Raw genomic sequence first — 16613 nt, 5'->3', positions numbered from 1 at the left:
TGTGTAATGTTTTTTTTTTGTTTTTTTTATATATAAACCTCAAACTTCATTGACTGCTCTTGTATTTCTATCATTCAGTTCAAATGATGGAAAAGGTTCAACAATACAGACAAACGCAGCTCACACTGGATCGTCCCTGTGACCCTGAACGGGGGGGATAAGCAGTATAGCTAAAGGATGGACGGACTGTGACCTCACATCAAAACATTTTTAATGCTCATATTGCATCTTTCTTTCAGATAATAAAATCTAAAATGAAACATTTCACCTGGAAACACAAAGAACCGGTCTGCACTGCTGCTTCTTGGGTTTTCAAAAACATAAAACTCTAAAAATATGACAGTCCGACTTTAAAGAGTCTCTCGCAGAGTTATCTCTACAGGAAGCCATTTCCACCAAACCAAATATGGTAAATAGTACTGTAGTGGCTATTTGTCCAAAAACAAAAAAATCTAAATAAACTAATATCAAACATAATCAAATGACCACTGATGCACCATGGGTATGTGATGTACGCAGGTAAAAGAAGTCCAATGTCCATGCAAGAGATCTGCGGGTTTTTGGTGGTTTATTGAAAGAAAGCAAACAAAAGAACAAAGAAAATCATGACTCCTGCTGCCTCTCTTGTGCTGGTAAAAAAAAAAACATAGGCCCACCCAGGTGCATGCTGGTCCTCTACCTGCCTCTTACCTAAATAACCTCTGTTGCCCACAGTGTTACCAAAACACCTAACAAAAATACTAATACAAAACTAAATTTACTAAACAAATAACTAACAAAAGAAAATATTACCCAAATCTATTCTAAATAAAAAAAACATGTAGAATAATTAAATAAACAACAACACCCAAATGAGTAAACTAAATACCAAAAACTAATTCTAACAACAATTAAATAGCTCCAACAAATACCGTAAAGTGACTTGAGCTTGTAAAGTGCTTTTCTAGTCTACTGACTACTCAAAGTACTTTTACACCGCAGGTCACATCTACACATTCACACACTGATGGTAGAGGCTGCTGAGTAGTGACCATCAGTATTAACTAATCCCATTAATACACATTCATACACCACCGACGGGCGACGAAGCAGCGTGAGTAAGTGTCTTGCCCAAGAACACATCGGACATGTGACTGCAGGAGCAGTGGTGGTTCTAGACCACTTTTACTGAGGGGGCCAAACTGGGGCCAGTTGTTTTGTCAGAGGGGAACATTAAACCCAGGTCAAAAATAGACAAAGATGATCACTTTAAAAATATATATATTGTGCCAAATAATAGCGCACATCATTAAATACCATGATTTATATTTGTTTCAGTAACAGTATTTATAGATTGTGAGTCTGGTTGTTGAGTCACATACTGTGTGTAGTGGCAATTTCTTCTTGTGTGTCATATAAAAATTGTCACTTGTGTCATAGGAGCCAACCTGTTCGTTCCTGATGCCTGTCCACTTAAATATACTCACAGACACGTTGTTTCACTTGGTTTCTTATTTTATTCATAATTCCACTTGTTTCCAGAACAGATCCAAAATGAATATATCAAAACTCATAACAAAAGGTCACCATCAAAAAACATTTGCTGTGTGGCTCCTATACCTCCACCACAGTCCACAAACAAAGACGATCTGATTTTTTCCTCACCACCTGTGCCATCGCACTCCAATTATTTAACTCGGCTCCACCCATAAAACAAAATACCTGCCAAAATAAATCCATTATTCACCATAAAGGTTTCCATGTCAAATCAATTACTTCTCATAAATGAATACTTATTTCTAACAACACAAAAAATAAAATAACACAAACTTAAACCATACTTCTGAAACTAAAGTTACCATGATTAATATGGCCTCTACACTATGTATGTGTTATGAGGGGGGGGGGTCTTCCTTTTGGAGGGGTAGCCACAGGGGGGACCAAGCTCACTGGCCCCTGTTGGCCCCTGCCTAGAACCGCCCATGTGCAAGAGCTTGGGATTGAACCCCCAACCTTCCAGTTAAGAGACGAACTACCACTGAGTCACAGCCGCCAATACAGTCGTAAAAAAATCAGAGTGAACTTTGTGATCAGGAAACCGAAAAATGTCTTGCAGGGAAACTTCAGCAAGAGTAGATAAGAGCTGCTTCACTGATCTTATCTCGACTTCCGTCTACAGGTCATGTACTCTTCAGTATGTCGAGACACCTGCGGAGCCACAGTCTGGATGTTTGAAACGCTTCGGTGGGTTTGGAAAGGTAGGAAACAGGCTGACAGGATGTCTGACTGTCATCGTCCTCCACCCAGTGCAGCAAAGCCTGTTAAACAGAAAAATGATTACATGACTATTTCTGTCTCTTTACTCCCTCTAATAAGGTGTTATCTTTTTGAAGTATTTATCTTCTTTTTCTTCTCTTACGTTACTTGTTCTAGCAAGAGAAGTTCTGAGAAAAAAAAAAGTTAGGGTCACTTCTGAAACTTAAATGTTGATTATGAAGGTCAAAATCCAATCTATTGTAGTGAAACACTTCTGTTTTTTTATTCCATTTTCCATGCTGACAAATTAAGACCTATTTCATATAGATATGGAGCTACATCATCAGTTATGTTCAAAGAAATATCCCGGTTCATATTTTTGTTCCCTCTAAAACTGACATGGTCCCACATCTCAAATAAAACATGGAAATCAGCTGGGAATGTATAAATCTATTAAAAAAAATATATATATATATTTTAGAGAACTCATCTCTAAGCTTTACTCTGCACATCATGAGGGAAACATATTTTTGTTTACCTCATGATGTGCAGAGTAAAGTTTAGAGATGAGTTCTCTAAAATAATTTATTTTTATTTTTAATAAATCTGGTTGTGAAATATTTCTGTCAGTATGAATGTATTAGCTCCAAACCTGACCTAAAACTTAACTTCCTGTGTGAAAATTCGCTGTGTAGTGGGTTGAAATAATCAGGATTACTCTGGCATGTGTGTGACTGAACTCCCTGACCCAGGACCAAGTAGTTGTGCAACCAAATTAACTTGTATTTCACGAATATGCTGTTTTTATTGTAACACCCAAGCAGAACTCTACAATAGACACAAACACTTGAAGGAATCTTGGTGTTCATGTGTTACTTTTAATGACAGCTGTCCTGTTCTATCGGAAAGGTATCCTTAAATTACTTCTTTCCCTGATTTCCGACTCTATCCATTATCCTATCCCTACAATAAAGGCACAAAAAGCCCCCCCCCCCCAAAAAAAATACAAAAAAATAAAAAATAAACTTGACCTTCAAGTGGTGTGAGCAGCCCCCTAATATAATGGTCGGGGAAACACTGATTTGTACCTGGTATCTTTCAGCTATTTTGAAGCTGATTGAGGCTTGTAGCTTGCGAAGGCAGACTGGACAGAGATCCAGGGGTCGACGATCAGACTCCTCCAGGTGGTTGGAGCCCTGCATGACACAGTTCAACCACTGGCAATGCTTTATCCCAAACATGTGGCCAATTTCATGGGTCATGGTCTGGAAAGAAAGTAACACGAGGGGTTTGCTGATGACCACAAAAAAAAGGCAAACACGCACAGACAAAAAACAACAAGCAGGATTTTTTTTTATCAGCAGTACTGATTAAAGGGTTTGTGGACCTTTGAAAAAAAAATCATTCAAAGGTTCAGGGTGCAGAAAAGTTTGTAATCAGAGGAGCATGTTTGCCAGAAACCTTGCAGGATCGAAGCAGCAGAGTGCTACTGATGGGAGGAGTGTAATAACCGTCAAACACTGAGTAGTCCCCCTGCTTTGGCTGAAGGCTTTTTTTTAGCCTCCCGGCATAAGTGCTGGTGTAGAAGTTGTCATCATACCTGGCAAAGCTAAAAACACCCATTCCTGCAATCACAATGGAGAACCAAGAGTGAGACGAGAATATTGCCAACAAAACTACTTTTGCACCATCTAGTGACAGTTCAACCACATCGCATGCCAAAGGCTTCATATGGTAATGACTGAAGTAGTTGTTTCCTGGTAATAAGCAGTGTAATTTAGCAGTCTATTTATAGTATATTGAGATACTTAGCTAAGGATTTGTGTTAAATCTTACCCATACTGAGTGAAGCCTGCCCAAAGACAAAGTTCCAAGAGTCACTGGGGTAGAGGTCTATCATTGTTAATCCAACGATACAAAAAGCATCTTTTGGTTTCTTTTTCTCCAGAAATCTTAGCAGGTCACCTTCAATCCAGGATAAAACAATAATGTGCATTTTCAAGACAATGTTCACCACATTTACCACTTATTATTTTACATTTCTTACAGTAAAAGTGGCAAAACCTGCCAGGAGATGATACAATACAAGCTGGTGCTCACTAACCAGTGAGGATCTGGAGGTTGTTTGAGTTACTGTTAACCCTGAAAGAACATCCTGTTTCAGCCACAGTAACCGCCGGCAGCAGCGTGACAGAAAGTCCATAGAAGAAGGCTTGGCAGTATTCTCTGAGCCACTCCACATACTGGTCTGTCTGGGCCCCCACCTCGCCGAAGGAACCTACAAGAAACATGGTGTAGAAAAACCTGTCAGTCTGTATATCATTTCTTGCAGGTCTCATTACTTCACCCACAAACACACTCACCTATGGTTTGAATATAAATAGTATTGTGGCTGGCATCAGGGGTCTTGCGGTAAGGGTCTCTGAAGAAGCTCTCGAAGTCTTGAGGCTCCTCAGGGTGAGCAGGGATCCAGTCGGCGTCAGAATGCACCGTGATGGGCAGGAAAAGTGACCCCGGCTGCCCCGAGTGAAATCCTTCCTCCAGAAGACACCGCTCTTGCTCAGTGTACTTGCTGTAAATTTCTGCCAGGTCCTGACGATTAGAGATCAAAGCTGTTTGCAGGGTCACCACAGAGTGCTGGATCACCTTCATCTGCAAGAAAGACATAAAGAATTAACATGGAAACAGATTAAGACAGGTGGACATTTTCAATATACTGATTTTATGCTGGCCTCTCTCTTCATGCTTGAAGCAGTTTATCCAGCTTGTCAAACTAGTCAAACATGCTCAGAGAAGACTCTTAGACCGAAAAGGTTGCATTGTCCTTAAGTTTACTGAGGGACATGAATTCACTAATAGTTTAATTAAGTATAAATGAATACAGGCTCTTAAACATTGATCGTCTTACAAACTAAATTATTATCACAAAAACTGAGGTAAGGAAAAAAAGCACAGATGTCGTCGAACCACATATGTAAAATGTACTGTATATCTTACACTTAAATGTATATAAAAAAGTCTGCACACTATCCATGCTAACTCACTAACAGCAGCTAAACAAACAAATAGTTTAATATTTACAAAACAGCTCCTCTTATAATATACAGCATGTAAAATGTCTATTTTCTACAATCTTAATTGACCAAAACCAATAAAAGCCTCATAAAACTTACAGATATGGCATGGTATTTCTGTTAAGTTAATTGTATAATAGACAGACAGCCTACCTGTCCATAAAGCTAAATGATAGGTCTACTTGAGAAATGTCAATAAGGCAACAATCTCGTTTTCAGCAAAGGTCTATTCTCGACACTCCATACAAATTCGCTTGGCGGCAAAGAAAATAAATATTATTATAAAATTTTACAATAAGTACCAACGAACAAGACAAGTAGTTCACTGTTTGTTTTTTTTCACCATTATGTTGACACCGGAAACCGTTTCCACTGAGCACATATGCAACGTTCAGGTACCCCTCGGATGCTCGTAATTTCCGTGATGTCAACTCGTTCCTCTAACTTTATAGTCGTTTAAAATAAGGAAACATTTGAAGCCAATGAGAGGATGTGTTATATTTATTTGCTCAAAGGAACCTAAACCACTCTACGTTTACAACAACAAATTATAAGAGCCTAACACGACATGAGAACTCTTAATAATCAAGTCACAATTTGTTTTATTTCCGCCATTTTTTTTTGGCATAATGAATTCTGGTATGTCAATTCAGCAAATTCGAGCACCAAAATGTTCTTCCACTCAAGTTGTTGTTCCCACTTGCAGGAGCCTTTACGGGAAATTTCCCTACCGAAAGCTCTTTTTTCCTGATTATTCCCTTACCAATTGAACGCCCGTTTTTTTCTGATGACGTCCGGTAAACAGGTGGGCGGAGCCTCTCAGTCGCTGCGACTTACCCGCAAAAGGAGAAGCCTACTACGATGGAATACCTGAAGGAGCAGGAGTACGCGTTATTCTACGACGGACATCATTAAAATAATGTTAATGTTCACTTACCGGTAACTTAATTTTGTTTCTTGCGAGTCCAGGGAACAGTTAATCACGGTTAACGTGCAAGTGGACGGAATACGTAAGCGGAAGAACTTTGAGTTAGCACAGTGCAGCAGTAGTTAGCTAAAGAAGTTAGCTTGACAATTTGCTGATTAACGTTGTGAGGTTAGCAGTGAGTGTGGGCTAGCTTCCCCGAGTTTAACGAGAATAGATATTAGATAGCTGTCTTCATCAGCTGGTTAGTGTTCAGACGCCTGGAAGCAGTTTGTACTAACACCGAGGAGCAGACAGGGCGGACTGGACTTGTGAAGCAGTGACAGGTCTGAATTAACCCGCAGCACAGGTTTGTGCTTCAGCCATTTGGATTGCTTAAATCTTTCTGATGTGATGACACTGAGCTGAGCCACACTGATGGTCGTGGGGTAACAAAGCCAAAAGCTTCAGAATAAGATCACCCAGTCCAGCTCACAACCTTTCTCATTGCCAAAAACCCAACACCACCAGGACTGCAGACATGCTGACTGACAGCAGGTAACGGATATTTGACATGTATTGGTTTTTAATTGGCTGATCCTACCACATAATGTTAATATTAAAGTGCATCTTCATTGTAATGAAACAAAGTAGCTAAGTCAAATATTACAATAACCAGAATCCAGGACATCATCCTAGATAATTCAGTCTGACTGTACAATGTAAATGTTACAATCCTCACTTTTAGTTTCTATTTAGACCAAACTGAAGGTATGCTAATCAATGTGCTCTCATAATAGGACCGCCTCAAGTCTAGTCATATAACTGCCTGAGTGTGAGATGCTATTTTTGGTCTCCCTTCATGTTCTGTCTTTCTCCGCCCAATCTCTCTCCCACCCTGCCTGCATTCTTTCTTTCTTAGTCTCTTTCCCTTATGTTCTTATGTTTCTGAGGGAAAATACTCTTTTCTGTTTTGCACAGGAAACGGCACCGTAGCTGTGACAGTGAGGAGGACCAGCAGCTCAGTCCTCAGGCCAAAAAGTCAGGAGGGGGTCCAAGCCTGCTTGTGTCAGATTTAGATTCAGAGGTGAGGCTGATTTGATCTTGACATTTATCTTAAGAGCATCACATGGACGTACTGTAGGTTTACCAAGATGTCTTTCTGTGATTCTGTGATGGCAGTCATGTGTTGTTTGAGGATAAACATTTCTGCTAAAGTAGTTTTGTTTTTATTATAAGCTTATAGTGTAGAACCAATTGACATTTATGAAAAAAAAGCCTGCTACCAGGCGTCATGCATTGAAATACACGTGACTCTGCAATGCATATGCAATGCACCACAGTCATAACTGCCTAACATGTTTTATTTATCATTTGCATCCATCCATCCATGAAGCTTCACTTCAGAGCTTATCTCTGCTCTCTGTTTGCAGTCTTCCAGCAGCGACAGCAGTAATGGGATCAGTAGTCCAGAGAGAGCAATAGTGGTCACCACCAGGCCCTGCATACACAGCCAGAACAACTGCATCACCCACAACTCCCTCAGCCCAAAGCCTGGAGATTCTGCAGGTTCCTTGCAGCACCGTATCCATGGCGACAGCAGTAGTGTCTCCTACGACCACATCAACAGAGTCCTGAGGGAGGCGCACTTCAGTAGTCTGCAGACCAGAGGGCGCCCGGGCTCCACATGACCTCTTTCCCCATCCTGACCTTTTGCCCCTCTGCTATCAGTGCTGACATCACTGGCACAGTGGCTCCTGTTTGAAAGCCTCAAATATCACCCTCGGGTCGGGGGGGAGGGGACTATTTGTGGGGAGGTTTACAGATTTTCAGGCATAAAAGCCTCATCCCCACCTTGCCATGTACCATTTGTCGAGACCATAAGCACATCCGCCTTTCCATGGCCCAGCCACTGTGGTTTTCTGTGCAGTATTGATGTGTGTGTGTTTCTGTGTGTGTGTGTGTGCGTGCACGCACTCCTTGCACTTTATAGAGAGGAATCATTCTCTTTACATGCGTGTGTCGATGCGTGGACATTTCCATTGGTGCTAATCACAAGGAAAGTGTGATGATCCAAAGTGCTCGCAAAAATAAATAAAGCTACGCACTTTATCAATAACTCTACTTTCTGTTTACTTTCAACTGGAAACTTGTCTGATGTAGTGTTCCCTTTCACAAGTTCTTCACCACAGGGAAGCATTCTCAAAATATAAAGGCTTTCGTTTTCTTGGAAAACAAACCAGGACAGGAATGATTGTGTACTTTCAATTTAACTTTCTAAATGAATCTCTAATGTTTGTAGTGTTGCAGGTGAGTGAATTGAAGGTAATGCAACAGAGATATATCATGTGCCTTACCACCAATGTCCAACCTCAGATTAGACTCTTGGCTAATTATAGAGCTGTGAGAGAGTGCAGTGCTGCAGTTTGCGGCTCCGACGTCACACTCGGCTCAGTTCTCTAGTACATAAAAACAGCCTCGAGGAAATGCTTTCTGAATCCGTTTGTTTACTCCCTCAACATTTTTAGAAAAAGGTGCACGTATGTGTGGCGTAAGCTTGTCGGCCATGCTTGTTCCTGGAGACCAGCACACTGTGTTGCGAACAAAATGGGAAATGTTGAAGTGATTCATATTTTATGTAATCTTCCAAATCATTTGGCATTGGAGTAAAGTGCTGCTGAAAGTGATGCCAAGTAGAGTTCTGTTAAGACAAGACTCCTTTATGTAGTCGTTAGCGCTGTAACAAAAATACAGCATGTTTTATTATTTTTCAGGATAGCTTGTGTCCACTGAAAACATCAGCAGCTTACATAGTATTCCTCCTCTGTGCATGTAGCCTGTACTACGTCCCACAGCTCAGTAAGCAGCAGAATTGACAATGGTGTAATAGTGAACATAATCTGCCTTTATTTGGTTACATGAGCAACCGGATATATTTGCATTATGCTGATTGCTTGTTGTCCCCCCCCCCACACACACACACATAATTTCGCACTTCACCTATGCACACACAATCTCAATGTATTCCTCCATTAGTTCTCCAAACAGCTTTAAATCAGAGACATGCACTCTTCGACCACTCTCATAGATATGCTTTGAACAATAACGGGCAGACAGAATAAATAATTTGTAAACTAACACTCACATTAAAACAATAGCTTAGTACCAAAAAAAAATAAGGGTATACACCTCTCACTTGTAGAGTCTGTAAGAAAAGCAACAGTAGTGCAAATCACAAATAGAGGGGGGGTTCTCCCTCAGAGGTGTAGGACGTGCTGCGGAGGTGTACGAGTTGTTTCAGTTGGCTAAAAAGAATCCTGAGGTAAAGCAACTGTCGATCATATCCTGTAATTCAAAAACAACCATTCTCAGGGTAATACTTTAGGGAAATCAGACCTCAGCTAAACAGCAAACAGTCTAAATACATGTGAGGGCTTTCTTGTACCAACTGTGGCTCACACACATCCATAATCTGACATGTTACAATTATTAGATTCTTTAATCTCAAGTCTCACAACCCGATCTCTCTACATGTTAAAGACAACTTCCAATGAGGCACCATATAGGTTTAAACACCCAACCATTATTTGCTTCGTTTATATAGTTAAAACCGTACAGATCTAAATCGTAGCTTAAAAAATAAATAGATTTCTGAAAGGATATACATGATGACATCATTGGATTAACTGATACAGTCCCAGCTGTAAAACATTGGTCAAAAGTTGAGAAATGAGAAGGCAGACACTGGTTGGCTGCTATCAGCTAATGAGTTACAAACTGTAGGAGCATCGTCGCTGTTGCCGTTAAGCACAGACAGATTCTCCCTGAAGATGTTCCTCTCTGTCTGGGACGGTTCCTTTTCGCACAGTGGCCTCAACTTGGTCACCAGCTCCATACCGCTGAACAGGGACAGTCCGCTCAGACGGGGCGTCTCACTGTGAGCTGGAGGGGAAGAGCTCCTCTCTGTGTCCAGCTCTGATTCATCCTCAGCAGTCCTGACCGGCTCCACCTGGTCGTGAACCAACTCCTTCTGAACGGGAGAATCCAGATCACAGTCATTCATCTCCACCGAGGAGTCTCTCTGGTCCAAGGCAAGACCAGAAGGGGAAGCTGGATGGTTCGGGGGTTTGGTGACACAATGCATAAGGTTGGTGTTGTCAGCAGAGTGGGTTGGTAGTAAAGGGTCCGAGTGTGTAGATGTCGGTAGCTGATTGGTTGTTGTCTGGTGGTTGCTGTTTTCCTGCCTGGGAGCGTGTAGACCTCCACCCATGAGAGCATCAAACTGGCGCAGGATCTGGTAAGAGGAGATAAGAACAGAAACATACACCCTTAAATACTAGAATACTTTCAGTTTGTCCCATCAGTCTTTGTTATTTGAAGCTTTCTCTATGGCCTTGTTAACACCTGATATTAAATTGTGTTCTGTGTGGCATCCAGATCTGATCTGACATTTGTAAGTGCAGTTAGCCACAGCTTTTCAGTACAGTGTACAATTATTTCCCCTAAACTTTAATAATCCCTCTAGGGACTATTAAGAAAAACAGATAGTACATAAAACACATAATGAACACAGGGACATACAAAAAACAACTAACTATACATAAGAGGGATTAAATATTAGATCAAATCAAAAAAGGATACTGATGTTAAACAGACTCATAAACAACTGAATACAACAGTAAAATTATCAATTTTTAAAAAAAGATTGTCAAAGATTATCCAAAATATTGACTTTGATGCATTGTTAGTTTTTGTGTAGCATCAGATTTAAAATGTAGTTCCCTGTTTGATTGTTCCCTGCCATAATCATGTGATCAAACTGGCATTTAAAGGGTTAATTTCCTGATAATTACTCAATATTTGATCATTTTGAGCAGGGCTGGAGTTTTTAAGAGATTTATGCAGAAAGAAATATCAATCTGTTCTATTTTTATAGCAGTTTTTTGTAAATTGGACATTTTCATCCCTCCAATGTCCAAACAGGGAACTACATTTTAAATCTGATGCTACACAAAAACTAACAATGCATCAAAGTCAATATTTTGGATAATCTTTGACATATCCAAGACTGATTTGAAAAAAATCCCCCAGCCAACAAATATTTGTTATATGGAAAATAGCTCTTGTGTTTTTTTTCATAAATAACAGTGACATCAAGTAATCAAACTGGCATTTAAAGGGTTAAATTCCTAAAAATGATTGATTGTTTGGTAGTTTTGAGCAGGGCTGAAGTTGTTTAAGAGATTTATGCAGAAAAAAGTAGATAAAAATATCAATCTGTTCTATTTTTATATCAGTTTTTTTGAAGTGGACATTTTTGTCCTTAGTGACTTAAGAGGGTAGTAAATTAAACTGATGCCTGAGGGTTAAGGAGCATGTTTTATGTTATTGCTGAGGGGAACCTTTACAAACATGTCAAACATAACGATGTCCTGATGGTGAAAATTCACTCCTGCCAAAAGTCTAAAATCCTGTTAGCCTTCAGAGAGGATCTGATGGTTACACAAGGCCCTTTTCAGGCTGCCGTTTAAAGCCGCGATATTTACGCCCCTGTGACGCCTTAAATGAAGGTCACAGAGGCGTAATAGGTGAATGAAGTGACCCCCCCCCCCCCCCTCTGGAGGTAGTAACAGAGGCGTTACAGAGGCGAGATGGTTGCAGCGAAAGTGTAACCATCATCTTTTGTGTTTCAGGGTTTGGCGTCATCTGGTGGTCAGTGGTGGAATGCCTGCTGGTTGTTGGGAGACCCGCCCACCTACCTGATGATTTCAGATGGGCTTCACCTGAGTGGAAGGGCAATATAAGCCAGGCTGCCACAGCTTTCTGTCTCTCTTCCTCTGGACAGAGTAGACTCATTTCCCTCTGCCCTTGTATTTTTGTGTTGTTTTGAAATAAACTAGACTTTAGAAGCAAGTTGACTGTGTGGACCGCCACTGAATGTTAGGGCCTAGACGAGCTGGTCATAACAGCAGTGCATTCACCAGAAGAAGGACAAGGGAGGATGGTAAAATGCCGCCTGGATGTGGGTGACTGATGTGACCCACGAGCAATTCATCATAGTTTATTATAATGTAGAGTGGAAGACACAGTGATTTCAAAAAGGAGATGTGTTTGTCACTGTAGACTTCAGTCTACTCTATAAATTACAGTTACATCACATAACTGTTAACATCAAATCAGGCTTAGAGTCAGAAAAGTTTGATCACACTTTGTCACTTTTTTTCTGCTTCTTTTGCCTTACTCGTCCATATAAGCTCTCTCGCTCTCTCTCTCTCTTTCTGCTGTGCATCTGCATCAACATCTTTTATGGGTTGATGTTTTTTAATCTTAATAAAGATGACACAGGCTTCCTGTTTATTCACAAATTGAGTGAGAAAGTGAGAACCAATCACAATTGGTCATTGGAGTCAGATTTGAACACACCCACTCAGAACTGTCCACTCGTCACCAGGTGTAAAACAGGCTCTCTGATTCTGTCTCCTTACCTTGGTGGCTTTGTTGGCCACAGGCCCTGGAGCCCCCTCACTCAGCTGGAAGAGCCTTCTTTGAGTCGCTCCAAACATTTGCTCCAGAGAGAGGAGGTCGGAGGTCATGAGGCATGATACGGCACACATCGCACGCTGAGGAATTGGAGGAAAACAAAGACAAGAATAGAAGTGTTGCCCTACATAAAAATATATCTGGATATTTGGTGAGTCCTAAGAGTTGTTACCATCTTTACTGTGTTTGACGGATCTTGAAGCTTGCTCGAGAGCAACTCCACCACCACCTCACAGTTGAGGATGGAGCACCTGAGGGATTAAACAGAAAATACAGTCCCAAATACAATACAACAGAACTAATACTCATGTTCATAATGGGTTTATTTAAATGGACTGACTCTTTGATGAAGTGCTGGGTCTCCTCTCTGGACAGGAAAACTCTTGATCCTTCAGTTAGTCTGTTGATGAGCGCCATCTCCTGGCCACAGTCCCCCAACTGCAGCGCTTCCACCCTGCAGACCAGACGGAAAAAAAAAATATGCAACATAAAATCCCCACTTAACATTTAAAGAATCATCTCCAAGCTGACATATGTGACTACATTACCATTTAGACAGGCTGCTTACCGTTCTGATAGGTCCCCGCTGCTCTCTCTGCTGGCCCCCGATTGGCTCCCAGTACCGGCTGACTTGCTGCCCACAGAGGCTCTGCTGTTTGCTGCCATGTCCTGAGAGGAGTTGTGAGAGGAGCTGGTGCCACTGTCCGTCTCCTCCCAGCCACCTCCCACCTGTCCCGGGCACCGCTGGGTCAACCCTGGGGTGAACACAAAAGATATTCTCAGGTGAAGACAATAAATAAAGTATATTGTTCATGATTTGAAAACTGCAGAAATCCTAAACCTCATTTTCTTTTAAACCTAACTAATCCATCCATAACAACAAAAATGTTTTAACCTTTTGACCTGCTGGCAGGCAGGTTGTAGGCGCATGCAGGAACAGCCACCTCGATGGGGGCAGAGGGCGCAACTACAGCCCGGTAATGGTTGTCATGGAGACGGATGCCCTGTTGTTCCGTGGGGGGAAGCACAGCGCTGGCCACGACCTCTGCAGCTTTCTGGATCTTATCCAGCAGTGAGTCACTGCCTGCTGGGAGGAAGATGAACAGACAGAAAAGTTCAGACAGACTCTTTTCATATGACAGAAGATCGGTTGGATGTTTGTGTGTGTGTGTGTGTGTGTGTGTGTGTGTGTGTGTGTGTGTGTGTGTGTGTGTGTGTGTGTGTGTGTGTGTGTGTGTGTGTGTGTGTGTGTGTGTGTGTGTGTGTGTGTGTGTGTGTGTGTGTGTGTGTGTGTGTGTGTGTGTGTGTGTGTGTGTGTGTGTGTGTGTGTGTGTGTGTGTGTGTGTGTGTGTGTGACACTTACCTGTCCCCTGCTTCCCCGGACTGTATCCAAAACCCTGCATCCCTGATCTGTGGTTAGTTCCTGAGCCCATACCTAGACAGAAACACAAATAACACCTATTGCATTCAGGGATTTAAAAAACAAATAAACATATACTTGGGATTAAAACAGCCAAAGTCTCAAAAGTCACTTGTGTGTCAATAAGAAAGTTTATTTTGGAACGTTTATTTGAAGGTAAGAATGGCTTTCAACGATTCTGATTGGTAACACCAATAAAATTTGTTGTACTTTTTTGTAGTCATTAAGTGGCATGTGTGGATTTCTGCCCTTATTACTACATCAAATGGTTAATTGAATACTCACCCATTGTCGGGGTGGCTAGGCTGAGTGGGGATGCATCACTTTTTAATGTATCTGTGAAAAGCAACCTGGCCACTTCCTGTGAATAGAAAGAGGAAACATGTAAGAGTGTTCAATCTGTCAATCAGGGATATTTGATTGACATAGTAAGTAACGACTCCTGTGTCTCACCTGTGCTGTATTTCTAACCTTCTGGTACAATGCTGTGCCATGGATAGGATCAGGAGGGCCACTGTACACTTAAAAAAAGAAGAAGCCAAACAGCAAGTGAGAATTAAGTTGATGAGCGATGAGAGATAAATGGAGCTCAGTTTACAAACCGCCAATGTCTAACCTGATGCTTGTTGGATGAAGGTGGAGTTCCTTCGGAGCTCTGTGAGGAAATGGTTTGAGCCATGACCGCAAAGATGGACAAATATCTTCAGCACCTGAAACACAATGTCCACAAACAAGAGCGTTAATTTGACACACAGAGAGGAAAAGAAGGAAATCTACCAACATATCAGTCATGTCAAAAATAATACTGTTCACACACCTTGAGTTTGACGTGACAGGACTCCACCTGCAGCCTTTCCAGAAGGTACTCCAACAAACACTGACCGCTCCCTGAAGACTCATGGGAGATTTCTACAGAGTGATGATGGTTAAGGATATTTCCCTAGCTTTATGCACTCGGTGTGTCTGATCGTCAGAAAGTGAATCTTCACTGAATAAAATAGTAGGAGATGAATAAAATAACTATGAGAAATATCTCTCCAACTTAACTCCTGTGTGGAAATTCACTTATTAGCTTTTCTGGAAACATTTATGATTAATGTTTTTCAATTGATTGCTTTACAATCCATTGCATTAAAAAGGGATTCACTAAACTGATATGACAAGCTAAGTCAAACTTTGATCTGTTATGTCGACAGTCATACCCTTACATTATAATTGTAAGGGTACACAATTGATTTTTAAAAATGTAGATGAAATCCAGCAGCTATTAGTTTACTAAATTACTAAATTGATTTATTGCCATCCAACATCAAATCCAAATCATCTTCAGAAGTGGAAGCTAGTGGCTGAACCGAAACAGAGGCTGCAGTAGCTCAGTCTGTAGGGTCCCGGTGCGGACCAAATATGGAAGTTGGTCTGCTAGCTGGAGAGGTGCCAGATCACTCCCTGAGCAATGCCGAGGTGCCCCTGAGCAAGGCACTGATCCCCCCCACCATCAGCTCAGGTGCGCCCGCAGTGGGCTGCTCCGTCACTCTGACATCTCTCCATTAGTGCATGTCCATAGGATCCTGTTTGTGCATGTGTGTGATATAGGATTAACAGAGTGTAAAAACTGACATTTCCCCTTGCGGGGATCAATGAAGTAAATCTTAATCTTAATCTTAATAAGGATACTCCCGATCTCTTGGAAAAGGTATCCAGGACAGGGGTTTTCATCATCTGCTGTAGCCTTCATCAGAGTCGGGACCTTTGGATAACAGACGAGACATGGAGAAAAATAAAGAAAGGAAAGATTAAAGATGATAGTGAGGGGATGCATGGTTCATAAACAATCTGAAAAGAATCCAACTTGTTTACTTTGCAGCTCTGAAATCAACACCAAGTAGGCATCACACCAGGGTCTAAGTCACATTACTTTAGGCCAAACAGGCAGTTAAATCAGTTTCAAATACAAGTGCCTTAATGTCTGCGTTTGTAATAAAACAAGATAGCAGGTTTAATGAAAAAAGAATATGAAAGCATTTGGCAATGTCTACTTTTGTTTCTTCATACTGTTAGCTACAGGGCAGCTAACATGCTACTGATGTCACCTCTTAAACAGATTCAAACAGGCACGTATACGTACGTCATGTTAAACATTCTTCTTTCATCTCTTAGCTAATATGTTTCACAACAAGTAAAGACTGCAAACAACACTTACCTTCTGAAGGAAGGCTAATCGCTCCATAAATGTTGCCATGATTTAGCAGTCCAGGCTGCGGGTTACTCATCTTCCTCCGAGGGGTGAGAGCGGGAGGTGGAGCTTCGAGGTGACAGCTAACCAATCACGGAACAGCAAACAGTCTATTGGCGTTCTGGTTACGCCCATGGTTTACAACTAGCGAATCAGCTTCAGGAACGCTAAAGCAGCTACATTGATTGACAGGGACAGCAGCGAATG

At 41.4% G+C, this 16613-nt stretch overlaps 3 protein-coding genes across 5 annotated transcripts; 1 reads left to right on the top strand and 2 right to left on the bottom strand.

The window, feature by feature from the left end:
- Positions 1 to 1672: 1672 nt before the first annotated feature.
- On the bottom strand, positions 1673 to 5580 carry LOC132955826 (archaemetzincin-2). 2 transcript variants are annotated; one of them, XM_061028873.1, is made up of 7 exons: positions 5463 to 5580; positions 4599 to 4887; positions 4340 to 4513; positions 4072 to 4200; positions 3697 to 3860; positions 3324 to 3500; positions 1673 to 2297 (listed from the first exon to the last, which is right to left on the bottom strand). In XM_061028873.1, exons 2-7 carry the CDS (start codon positions 4885 to 4887, stop codon positions 2160 to 2162), a joined length of 1071 nt encoding a protein of 356 aa, XP_060884856.1. In that variant the 5' UTR covers positions 5463 to 5580; the 3' UTR covers positions 1673 to 2159. The 2 variants fall into 2 exon arrangements, with proteins under 2 accessions (XP_060884856.1, XP_060884857.1); XM_061028874.1 differs by having other exon boundaries at positions 5409 to 5509.
- Positions 5581 to 6118: 538 nt separating this feature from the next.
- si:dkey-21c1.1 (uncharacterized protein LOC100150256 homolog) lies at positions 6119 to 8332 on the top strand. The gene is made up of 3 exons (XM_061028877.1): positions 6119 to 6771; positions 7195 to 7300; positions 7647 to 8332. The coding sequence occupies exons 1-3, from the start codon at positions 6755 to 6757 to the stop codon at positions 7902 to 7904; spliced, it is 381 nt and encodes a 126-aa protein (XP_060884860.1). The 5' UTR covers positions 6119 to 6754; the 3' UTR covers positions 7905 to 8332.
- A 765-nt stretch (positions 8333 to 9097) lies between these two features.
- tepsin (TEPSIN adaptor related protein complex 4 accessory protein) lies at positions 9098 to 16495 on the bottom strand. Of its 2 annotated transcripts, none has more exons than XM_061028869.1 (13): positions 16374 to 16495; positions 15848 to 15920; positions 14991 to 15082; positions 14790 to 14883; positions 14627 to 14694; positions 14459 to 14534; positions 14117 to 14188; positions 13649 to 13837; positions 13322 to 13508; positions 13094 to 13207; positions 12926 to 13004; positions 12699 to 12833; positions 9098 to 10507 (listed from the first exon to the last, which is right to left on the bottom strand). In XM_061028869.1, the coding sequence occupies exons 1-13, from the start codon at positions 16410 to 16412 to the stop codon at positions 9929 to 9931; spliced, it is 1797 nt and encodes a 598-aa protein (XP_060884852.1). In that variant the 5' UTR covers positions 16413 to 16495; the 3' UTR covers positions 9098 to 9928. The 2 variants fall into 2 exon arrangements, with proteins under 2 accessions (XP_060884852.1, XP_060884851.1); XM_061028868.1 differs by having other exon boundaries at positions 13649 to 13840; positions 16374 to 16494.
- Positions 16496 to 16613: the final 118 nt, after the last annotated feature.

Source organism: Labrus mixtus, chromosome 21, assembly GCF_963584025.1.
Source record: "Labrus mixtus chromosome 21, fLabMix1.1, whole genome shotgun sequence".
Lineage (NCBI taxonomy): Eukaryota > Metazoa > Chordata > Actinopteri > Labriformes > Labridae > Labrus > Labrus mixtus.
The sequence above is the reverse complement of the archived record's forward strand: the minus strand, read 5'-3'. Positions and strand labels throughout refer to the sequence as shown.